Genomic DNA, 12162 nt, shown 5'->3' with positions numbered 1-12162 from the left:
ACGATGTGTGTTTTCCTTAAAGGTCAATCAGCTGCAGGAGGTGTTGTCAGTCTGCTTCTGTGAGCCTTCCCTGTGCATAGATGTCAGCATTCTGATACAACATGCTCTACTGAGTCAGTCTTAAGTGATCAGCGTGGGCCACCTTCTGTAAATGGGCATGTCAGGAGGTCTGACTTCTAGCTTAGTGACAATCAGGGGATGTTGCCAAAAACCTGAGCCTGAGCTCTGCAGGAAACATGCTGAACAGCTTCGTGCCCCTGAATTGGGAAAATGAGCACGGGGAGCTGAAATCGGCAGCTTGATCTCTTCTCTCTCTCTGCCACATACCCCCAAAGCTGGAACATTCCTAAACAATGGGGGCTACATTTTTTGTTTGTTTGTTTGCAACCACAGTCATTTGCAGGCATGAACAATAGATTCTTTGCTGTCAAATAAACTGATTTGCAGGAAAAATATTGTTTTCACCCTTAAAATAGATAATTAGCCACCCAAAGACTATTAGTTGTCCCTGTATATGATTTGTGGGGGGAAATTTAGAGGCCAGGCTCAATTTTATTTTATAGTGACCTTACTTAAAGAAATAAGAGAGTTCTATATCACTAATGCTGCGTAAGGGAGCTGCTGCATGGTACCAGCTGCAGCAGACAGGATCAAAATCTCCATTACAGTGCAATGGCCGTACTGCAGAGCTGGTCGGATAAAGTTTGATGGAGCCATAGCCCATCAAAATGAGCAGTTCCATCTAAATCAAAATGCTTCGCCCAACTGGGTTGATTTTGTGAGAATTTTGTTTTGGAAGAGAACCAGAAAAAACATTTGCCATAATAAAAATGTCTTTTTTTCAACTTTTACAGAATGAAACATGTCATTTGAGATGACTTTCTTTTAAAAAATTTGTATCACATTATACATAATTTAATATAATACAATTATATCATAATGATTCAGTGGAGCCAATGTGAATTTCCACTTGGAATTTTCCTTTATGGAGAATTCTGAAATTTTCAGTTTTGAAATCCTTTGGAAAACAAAACTTCTTTTCTCTGCACAGCTCCGGTAGGCCACCTTAATAGGAACACTGTGTTAAGAGTTAGGAACAGTGTTCAGACTTGGGTTTGCTGTGGTCAGCTTATATGAAGTCTGATCCAAAATGAACTGTGGTCAATAGAAATACTCTTTTTGGAGTCAATAGTCTTTGGATGAAGCTCACAGTGTATAAGTTTACACTGGATGATCCCTTCAGCAACACACAGTTTCAGTGCTTGAAAAAATGGCAGAAAATGGATGGACACTTACCAGTGCGTCTGCTTTGTGCTTTAGCTTCTTAGCCTCTTGCATGTAATAGTCTGCACTGTGAAGCCTAAGGAGACAGATTTAATTCCTTCAGGGATACGTTTTCCTACTGTTGGACAAACGTTATCTGAGAAGAATGCTGACCATTTCTAATAGACAAATATGCCCACTTATTTGTTTAAATTTATTCTGATATTAATACGAAGCTGCTGAATGTAATGATATGCTTAGTGAGCATGTGACTGATGAACACAAATGGCTAGCTGTGGAAAACAGCAGCCCAAAGGGGGCCATTAATGTGTGCCAAAGGAAACGGCAAAATAACTCAAACCGATTAACTCTAACAAGTTTCCATTAGAGAAGCTAAAATAAAAAATTAGGGAAGAATTACCCTGGAGTTCAACATTTATAATCTGAAAACATTTGTCAAAAAACTCTTAATAAATGATAAAAATTCATTTGTCAAGAGAAAAACTCTATGTACCATCATGTATTGCCTGCGTGAAGACTGTTGATTCAGACCCCAAGCATATAACTCATATTCAGCACAAATGGATTATTAGACATTTAAATAAAATCTTACTCCACATGTTTGGACTGTTTAATACTACATACATGTCATCAAATGTTATTTTAGGTCTTCTAGACTCGGGTTTCCCATTGGAGAGTGTAGGCATTGTAGACCAGATGTCTGTTTCTAGATGGCTGGTATCAAGGAGACTGTTTGTTGGTCTATGGCGAGATTCCTCCTCCTACGTAAGAGAATTTTCATTAACTCCTTAAACTTTGACCCAAACACCTTTATGTGTTAAAAACACTGAAACAAAACAAGAAAAACACATCACTGGCACAGCTTGAGGTTAAAATTCAGATACTTGTTCACGTTTTAGGAACCTCACGAATCACCCTGCTTTCCCTTCTACTACAAACCCAGTAGACTAATTAAGCACTGTGATTACATATTGCTCACATGCCTGACCTCATTAACACATGCTTTCAGAAAGGTGTAAAGTCAGCATCGATACCACAGAACACTATTAGCTAGAGACCCTTATTAAAAGTGTTGGGAGGGGGAAGAGATCTCTGATTACAAGCTAGAGATATAACATAAGCAGTTAGACTAGGCAATTGGAATTCATTTGTGAACTCTGTTTATAATCAGATGAACTAAATTACAGATTAGCCAATGAACTATGGAAAAGCCCTATAAATACGTTTTAGTGGGGGAATATTTCAGATACCAACTCAGTCGATAAATCAAGCATCTATCTGATGGATGATGCTGGGATTGAGGGAGGAAACAGCCCGGCAGTTTACATAGCACTGTTTATTTGCTGACATACGCAGTTCATTTTGGCATTGATTTTGGTGGAAGGCATGTGTACTGCTCTGGCAGTTTGAAATAAAGTGACATGATGATATCAGAAAGCAATAGGGACAAGCGAATAAGGTAAAGTGAATTGTCACTTACATTCTAATGCAACTTGAGTGTTTTCATTTTACAATACAAGGTTGGCAACCTTTCATGACATGGGAAATTGTGAAAAATGGGGCCAAACACACCCATTTCTGCAACGCTCAAAAGGCAATGGAAGCAAACAAGAAAATCTTTTATTACAGAGACTCCATAAACAGGGGTCCTTTCTAAAATGGTCTTAAAATTAAGTATAAATTACCATTTTTCTCTAAAAGGAGGTATCCAATTGCTGTGAAAATTCATACAGGGTTAATTTTCATCCCCCTTGAATTTTCTAAGCAGCTTTTTTTGGTTTCTTTTCATAGATGTTAAAGAAGAAGCCTTTGAAACTGGCTAAAAAGTTTTCTTTGCAGCCCTATTTTTCATTGTTGACCGATATTTATTAAAAACCCCATTGCCTATCTAGACAAAACTTGGCAGAGAGGAGGCCCCAGAGGAGAACTGTTCAAATGGGAAGATTTTTAAAAGAATGTGGAATTTATGGTCATTTTTAGCTGTTATTCTCATAACAGCTCAAGTTTATGGACTGTGCACGCAAACTAACCTGATTGATGGAGGCCAGGTGCACGCAAGCCGGATAGATGGGAAAGTCTGGGTGCACAGAAGTCTGATTGATGGGATGTGGGGGTGATGGACACATACAAGCCTCACTGGTTGATGGGGACCAGGTGCACATAAGTGTGACTGGTTCAGAGGAGGAGTACGAGAGGGGCTAGCTATGAACAAGCCTGGTTGGTTGATGCTTAGGGAGTGAGTACATGCAAGCCTGACTATTTGATTGAAAGGGGGAGGAGGGAGCGAGGGAGGGAGAAAGATTGGTGCACACAAGCCTGATTGATGGGGCCCAATGCAAGCAAACTCGATTGATGGTAAGTTCAAACCTGATTGGGCGTACATAAAACCTTCCCCAGGAGGAGCTATGCTTTCTGTCAGATTTTATCCTCCAGCAGAGCAGGCCTCATGCGCACCTGCTGATGGATAAAAAAATATTCTCTTGCTGTACTTCTAAGGTCTCCACTTCCCCTCCCCTCACCCCTCATTTAATGCCCGCCCCTAATTAAGCATGACAAGAAGCCAAGGGAACTCCCACACAAAAGACTTTGCTGTGAAGCGTGAAGCACTGCTACACATAGGACATGCCTGACACAAAAGCAAGGAGATGGGAAGTGAGGCCACCTAGCAGCACATAACATCTTTTCCTTCACTCACAACCATCCACCCCTTGTCATTTTAGCTACCTTATACCATGGAACGTGAACGGCAACCGCCACTCTACTATAGGGATGCCAGCCTTCCATCACTCCTTCTGCACACGCTCCTTTACCTACCTGGCTTCTCCTGCCACAGTCAACACCTGTGCCAAACCTCAACAACTGCTAGTGGTGGGGGATAGAGTAATCTGGTAAGGGTGTACCCATACAGGCGACAGCAGGGCAGAGTTCAGATTGTGTCATGTGGTCTGTATGGGAATGCGTGTGCCTGGGGGTGGAGGACGAGAGGGTCTGTAAAGTTAGGAACTTAACTTGTTGTTTTTTTGCTATTATGGGTTTGTGTCAGGCATTTAGTGGATGTAACACCCTAACTACTCCACAACAGAGAGTTTTGTGTATTATGTAGGTATCCCAGTCAGAAAGGTCTTGAGTTGGCAGAAACCAAATCAAAGCAAACAAAGGGAAGGAGGAAAGCAGATGAAGGAAGATGAGGAAAAAAAGCAATTCAGGAGGTAGCTCGTGGTAGAAATGCAGATGCTCAGATATTTGGTCCCTGAGTGTGTACAAACAGGCAATTTTTCAATGGATTTTTATTGGGCGGTCAGTTCAATCTGCAATGCTTAGTTTAGCTACAGTGCTTAATTACCAGCTGAGAATTTGGGGATATTAGTCATAAGAAATATGCTAACACTATAGAAAATTCATCAAAGATTTTTTTTTCTTTATGTGTGTGGTTAAAACTACACAGGCAGGAGGAGTAATTGCAGATAGCCCACTGCTGTAAATCTTGCCTATAAAGCTGAGGGACCAGGTGTTCTAGTCAGTTACACACAATGTCAAATGGATGCTTAATGCCGATCTAAAAATGGAACTTGCAAGAGAGCTTGTGTACTGCTCTCAAGCGCTCGTGTCTAGCCGCTCTTCAGTGGGGTTACAGAAGGATTTAAACATAGATATTAAAAAAAAGAGAGAAGCAAACAGAACAAAGCTTAGTCACTTTTGTTTTATCTTGTTCACTTTCAGCCGCTCCGACCAGTTACTTACACAGATTCCTTTGGGGTTCGAAGAGGATTTGTTCTCATTCTTTCCGAATTTAGAAGAAGAGGAAGAGCTGCCGGTCTGCAAGGAGTTTGTGACGCTGTTCTCTTGGCTGAAGGAGCTGTTGTCACTGCTGTGCCGCCTGTGTGCTGGCTCATCCAGCAGCGGGGATAACGGAGGAGGGAACAACTTCTCTTCTCTTTTCTTAGTCATCTTTTTAACTGAACTCCCGCTGCAGGGACACAGACAAGAAGTGGTTGTGGGACAAGCCTTTGGGTATTTTTAAATTCTCTACATCGCCAAGCACTTGATCTTATTGAACTGGAGGGCAGATTCTGCCCTCATATGACTATGAGTAGCAGGAGGCCAGTGAAGGTATAAAAGCTTCTCTTGCCTTCTTTGCCTCTTCGGTGACGGCAAAGGCCTTTTGGTTTGGGGGGACTATTTTGTTTGACTGTATTAATACAGTTGTGGACACTTGAAACTCTATACTGAGTCAGTCGTCATCACAGAAGGCATAGGGACCCTGATCCCCCAAAGCACTTAAGCAGATGCTTAACTTTATACATAGGAGTAGCCCTATTTGAGGTTAAAGGGATTATTCTCATGTGTAAAGATAAACACTTTAAATGCATTGCTGGATTGGGGCCCATATGCCTGCTCTTCGCAAATATCTATCACACAGTACAGCATGTGAATGAACAAAATGGTTTGTAACTGCTACCAAATAATAACCATAACAATAACATGAAATTATTTCACCTCACGAGTAAAACTGATGTGCCCCACTACAGAAAATGATTCAGAGCAGCTGGCAAAAGCTCTTGAGCAAATACCAGTTAATGAATGAACCTGGTTTAGAAAATAAATATGTTTTTAACGTGAAAGCTGACACGATGCTATGGTTGATTGCCTGTTTTATATAGAAGAGTGGTCACTAGTGTAAAAACTGCAGCTATGTAACCCCCCCCGACTGTTTAACATGTTAATTTGGTCATGGATTTTTATTTTAGTTACTGTCCTAGTCCAGTCTATGAAGATTACTTGAATTTTAATCTTTTCTCAGACAACTAATATTGTACTACAGAGTCATTTACTTTTCATGATTATTGAGTAAAATTTTCAATAGCAAATTAAGTTAACAAAAATGTATGTGTCCCTTTTAGTCAATTTCAGTAAGTGTCAGGAATTATAGATTTACAATACCTCAAAGCAGCAAATCAGAGAGGAACAAGCAATGCAAGCTGCCTAATTCCTCAATCTGGTGATATTCAATACCATCCTCCTTATTCCAGCCTGGCTGTGTTCCACAATGTTACCAATTTTAATGATAATTGTGTCTATTTCAATCATTTTCTAATTGTGGCTTTTGTGTCAATTTTAATAATACGAAAGTGTATTAATATTCCTGAAACCTTAGTAGACTATTATCAAACAAAAACCCGATACACTGTGTTGTCATTGCCACTCAGAAGCATTTTCAGTACAATATATGGCTAAAATTATCCTGTTGAAAGCTCTTCATTATATGAAAGCTCTTCAGAACAAGGGACCTCCGATCTCATGTGGAGCTCATGTGAATTACCACAGTTCTAGGTTATAACAACACTCAGCTACACATTTGTTATCTCATTGTACAGTTGGGAAACCAGACACAGGAAGGCCACACAGTGAGACAAGTTAGTGGCAGAGCTAGGAGCAGGACACTCATATCTCCTGATTCTTAGACCAGCCTCCTATCCACGGGACCGTACTATGAGTGAAGAGATAGACTGGCGGGTCTGGCCTAGCCCAAGATCCATCCATGTGTGTGCCCGCGCCAATAGGGCACTGGGAGGTAGGTAGGAAATGGAATCCACTTATGAAAGAAAAGTGAGGGTGGGGTTTGTGATCCTGTCCCCACACGGGGAAGTCTGAGGGGCTCATCTTCTCCCCCATAAACATTTTGTTGGGGAAAAGGGAGTTGGGTCTGATGGGCCCACTTCAAAAGTTTTTGCAGAAAGACTGAAGGTCAGTCAATCCCCCACTTTAGAACCTAATCCAGCTCCTGCTTTAGGATGTCAAGGTTACTCAGAGCCTCCCTTCATAGTTTCATAATGCAGCTGTTGGAATTTAGGCTGTGTGGAGTCTATCACTATGACCTCTGGAAGGGGGCAATCTTAGGCAGCCACATAACAACCTAACCAGCATTACCCAGTTGCTGCTACTAAGGGGGAAGTTAATGACATCTAGAATAGGCTCAGCGTTGGTGGTTGGGTAGCTGGAAAAGGCAGCATCTGCCAGGATAGCTGCCTATTCTCTTGGCTAGCGTTCGTATATATTTCAGAGAGCTGGCCTCCATTTTGGGGGCATTGCCTAAAATTTTGCACCCACACCTCAATTGTTAAGAGCACCTCAGTTACAGGTGCAGCTACCCAGATTTGGCATACAAGTCATTCTGTGGGAGGCGGAGCTTCAACCCAGCCACCCCAAAAATATTCCTCTGCGTGTGTGTATGTTTATTTTTTATATTTATACACACACACAGAGGAATATTTTATCTATATCTACATATAAAAATTAAAACAACAAAAGCCCTTTCACTGTTTCAGCCCCAGATGCAGTTATGCATTTCCTTAGTTGCCCTTTAAATACAAACAGGGTTTCAGGAAAATTAAATTGATAACTTTTGTAGCAATGTTATCCACTTCAGATTCATGTTGTTAATAATAACCTCCGTGAAATCAATTGTTACCAGTAGTTAACTGGACTGTCACTTTGCTTTGGGCTGTTAATGAGCTAACAAACTGGTCTTTCATTGCGGTAATCACTAATTTTGAATAAATTTATTGCAATAATCACCTGGACTCAATGATTTAATTTGCTGACATCATTGTTAGTTAAATTATATTGATAATCAAGTGAGACACGTAAAAATGCATGAAAAAATACAAGCAGAACTGATGGTCTTGTGGCTGCAGGGTTTAATCTTTGTGTCAGAGAAGGCCAATTATCAAGGAATGAGAAGTCTCCCTGTCTGGTTTTTTCAGTCTTGTTTATTGTAGGGTATGAAGCAGCCACAAGGGAGTCAGCGAATGAAGGATGAAGAATTTTCATCTACTCTCGAATTTCAAGAGGCCATTCTTTACCCTTACTTTATCCACTCATTGTAGTCTGCTATAGTATCTCTGGCCCATTAGTGAGACAAAGCCATTGTCTATGCCAATCACTTGGCTTTACCTTCCTTCCACTCTCTCTGTCCCCAAAGAAATGCTTCACACTGATGGTGTATCTAATCTTCTGCAGGGGGTTAGCAGGGAAAGGTCACTCTCACATTAGGTAGGACCATGTGGCAGCAACTGAATGAAGCTGAAGTCTTTGTCACAGATGTACTAGGGTAGTTTTATTGTGAACAACACTATAATGAAAGCTGTCGTGACTACCCAAGGGACCAGCAAATATATGTTGCCTAGTACAGGTGCATCTTTAACTAAAGGTCAAACAAACCTATCCTGAAAATCTTGGAAATACTCTAAAATGATTGCTTAAGACAGACTCTTGTCTGCTAGATGTTGTGCATGTTTGGACTGTATGGGCTTAATTTGAAAACCAGACTCCTATCTCTGCAAATAACTGCTGGGGACATTACACATCTACAAATGCTGGCAAGTAGCTGTCTAATAACTGGACTGTGCCCACAAATTAGGTAGTTAGACATTAATTGCCATCACCTGCATGTGCAATTAATTACACCTGCAAAATTGCTCTTGCAAGTAAATAACTATATTAACAAAGATAATAAAATGATAACAAAAATAAAATTGCTAGTGCAAAATGGTTGGCTGATCTATTAAATTAAAAAAAAAAGCTCTGTATGCTTAGTGTCCAAAGCAATCTCTAGAAATCAGATATTTAGGTCAACTTGAGATCCTATACTCTAGGAATACAATACTTAATTTCTGAACCACTAAATACTCTCTCCTCTCTGCTGCTGTTACCCTGTGGATTTAATAAGGAAAGATTGTACAAAAAATGTTATTTGTCTGCCCTGAAATGAAAAACCAAGATGGAGTTAATACAATTTTCATCAAGTATATATAAAATTAATGCATCCGATCCTCTCTAACCTACAAACTTTACAATTCACAGTAAAAAAAAAAAAAAAGGTTGTCTCCTCCCACTTTTCAGAAAGATTTAGTATCCTAGGGAATGACCCTAAACCCACAAGTGAACGGAAAGACTCCCATTAACTTCAAGCCCCTAGTGTAATAGGGAGATTTCATGTTACTAAAAATACATTCGCTAGCACATTATGACATATTAGAATTAATTAATTGAACTGTAATTATTAAAATAATTATATATAATATATCTTGGTTCAGATCTGAGAAAAGGCTTATGTATGAGAATATACAAGCACATGGATACCTAATTGTTTATGCAGTTACTATGGCTGCATAATAAAAATGGGGTATTTGTGTGTGCAAGTGGTTATTAGGTGCATAACTGACCATCTGAGAATCCAAACACCCAGTTTACTTCTGCAGTTATGGAAACAGCATGTGTAAATTAGGCATTTAATTGCCAAAACATTGATGCATGCGGCTTTCTAAAAACCTGTCTTTGTGATATGGTATCGTTGCTTGTTCTGTTATTTCTGTTCACTGACGGCCAGGTTTAAAGGTAATTAGGCACTCTTGAAAATCCTAGTAGGCACCTATTGCATTGCTAGGCACCTAAATACTTTTAAAAATATAACTCTCTGGATCCTGATACTTCAATCGGATCTGTGTGGGTGGATCCCTGTGCCCAATGGGGATCTGCAGACAGGCAAAGATTAATTCACTCAGACATGATTGTAGGATTGGGCTTTACTTGCTATATCATAATTGTTCTCACAATAATTAAATACAGATTATCAAGGCTCTACTGTATTAATATGTAGAACCTTTGGGAATAAAATTTGGGGCTTTTGTGACAAGCCTCTCTTTTACTATTTTGCCACTGCCGCGTTATTTTCCCCTTACCTTTGAATCAGTGACTAGTTGGACTCATTTTTTGTACTTTATCCCTGATGGAAAATAGAACTGCTCCTGAATGCTTAAAAATAATCTGGGGCTATGCAGAAATTTGTCATTACACATTCAATCCCCTAGTCTTGGGATCAGGGTTGATCTACATTCAACTGCACATCACTGGGAGTTGCAGACCTGAATTATCAAACAATACAGGATTTGTTTAAAATGAACTCGGAAAATATTAATAATGAACTCAATGTGATCCAGGCCTCAATCACGTCAGTGACTAAGGAGTCAAAAATTTTGGTTCACAATTCACAGCGGGTGAGGGAAAAAGCTAACATATGGAAATAACTACTGATGGACACAATTATATTTTAACCGAGAATACCAAAGGCTTGAAAGCTCTAAGGAATCAAATTAATGACCTGGAAAACAAGCTCAAATTAAGGAACATCAGGTTGAGGGTGGATCCCTAGGGCTTATTTGAGACAGGAAAAGAATTTTTTTTAATGGATAATGGAAGTGGTGGGGATGGATAATTTTTTATTCCCTCTGCAATATATCTCAGCTCGTATTTTCAGGAATGACAATTGGGAACACCCATCATGATGCTTACTAAATGTGCAACATGTTATGGACCACACCATCACCTGCAAATCATCTGCCTTTTCCAGACTCAACAACACAGAGGATCAGACTCTGATCTAATTTTCAGTGGTGTAAATCTGGACAAAGTGGAGTTACTCTGTAACTAAAGCAGTATAAATAAGATTATAATCTGCTCTGTAGACTTCATAATGGCTTTAAAAGATGCAAATTAAAAAATTAATTTCAGAACTTCTTCATAAATTTAAATATTGCCACTATGATACCTTTTCCCCAAGATCATGTACTTTCTGGGCCTGAATCTTTGCTTGCACCAGTGGAAATCAGAAGTTACACCTCTGAAGCCAATAAAGCGCAAAACTGATAGGCTTTCTCTCTATTTACAGAATGTTAATCCTGTGATTATAATAATATTAAATGTCATTCATGCGGTGCCTGATTGCTGATGCATTATAGCCATTTCAAACAAAATGCAATACTTCAGAGAGACACCAATTATACGGTTATATGTACCCTGCAAAAATAAAGTGCTACTTAAAGTTAAGTACTTTCTACTAGCTTTGTATTGTATGAGGTTAACATGCCAGGACTCCACTAGGCATTTGGCAGGACTGCTCCATAGCTGAGGCGGAATCATATTTAGAATAAGGACTTTGTTCCATAACTAGAATCAGACAATTCTGTAACAAAAACATCATTTTATTTTATATATGTCTATTTATAAGGGGCAAATCATGATCCCACTGAGGTTAATGGCAAAACCACTGTCGGTTTCAGTAAAACTAAGATTTGGCCTTCAGAAAACAGATTTCTTTTTCAGTAGAAAACTCCCGGTGTTCAGGGTAGGGATAATCAGGGCAGCATGGACCTGGCTGAGAGGACAGGATACATGTGTATATCCACACTTCAGCAAAAGGACAGCTCAAGTCCATTCAGAAAACATGGATCCCTCTCCATGATACCAAGCCACTAGGCAAGATCCATGCTTTCTCACAGAGTTCCACAACAAATGCTTTTGAAGAGCACAGTTATTAAATCACAGCTCAGTAGTAAGAAATACTTACTCTTTAGTGCTGGTTAATCTGTGATTAGGTATTGGAGAAATACATGGTGGGAGCAGGCATGAGGCTGAGGTGTCGTCCAGACGCTGTTTCTTGGTTTCACCAAATGTATCCAAGCTTTCGGACTGCTTGAACAAAACAAGAACAGCTTAAAAAATGCAGCATCTAAGCACAAATTCACCTTACCATTAAGAGAAAGTCAAGAATCTCAGCATATTTCCTTTGTAGTAGCAGCAGCTAAAATACTGATATCTAAGAGAAGTCAAAATAACTAAAAAAAAAAGCCCTAAATGTGGTGATCTGTGTTGCAAACACATGACTAAGTTACATAACAACTAACCCAGCTGGATAATTGTAAAGCAAACGCCTCACTTTACTATAGTTTGCTTCTGTATTGCATCATAATGAATAAATAATCAAGATCTCAGGACCTGATTCTGCAAAATCTTGTTCACATGAATATCTTTTACTCATTA

The 12162-nt window shown here is 39.5% G+C and overlaps 1 protein-coding gene across 4 annotated transcripts in view; it reads right to left on the bottom strand.

The window, feature by feature from the left end:
- AFF2 (AF4/FMR2 family member 2) overlaps window positions 1-12162 on the bottom strand; it is a 492794-nt gene that overhangs the window by 18581 nt on the left and 462051 nt on the right. For all 4 annotated transcript variants that reach the window (XM_045031554.1, XM_045031555.1, XM_045031552.1 and 1 more), the window contains 4 exons: window positions 11690-11814; window positions 5026-5251; window positions 1909-2045; window positions 1297-1360 (listed from right to left, as the gene is read on the bottom strand). In XM_045031554.1, coding sequence (XP_044887489.1) covers window positions 1297-1360; window positions 1909-2045; window positions 5026-5251; window positions 11690-11814 — 552 coding nt within the window. The remainder of the gene's footprint in view (window positions 1-1296; window positions 1361-1908; window positions 2046-5025; window positions 5252-11689; window positions 11815-12162) is intronic.

The sequence above is a fragment of the Mauremys mutica genome, chromosome 9 (assembly GCF_020497125.1).
Source record: "Mauremys mutica isolate MM-2020 ecotype Southern chromosome 9, ASM2049712v1, whole genome shotgun sequence".
Lineage (NCBI taxonomy): Eukaryota > Metazoa > Chordata > Testudines > Geoemydidae > Mauremys > Mauremys mutica.
Note: the sequence above shows the minus strand (reverse complement) of the source record. Positions and strands in the feature narration are given on the sequence as shown.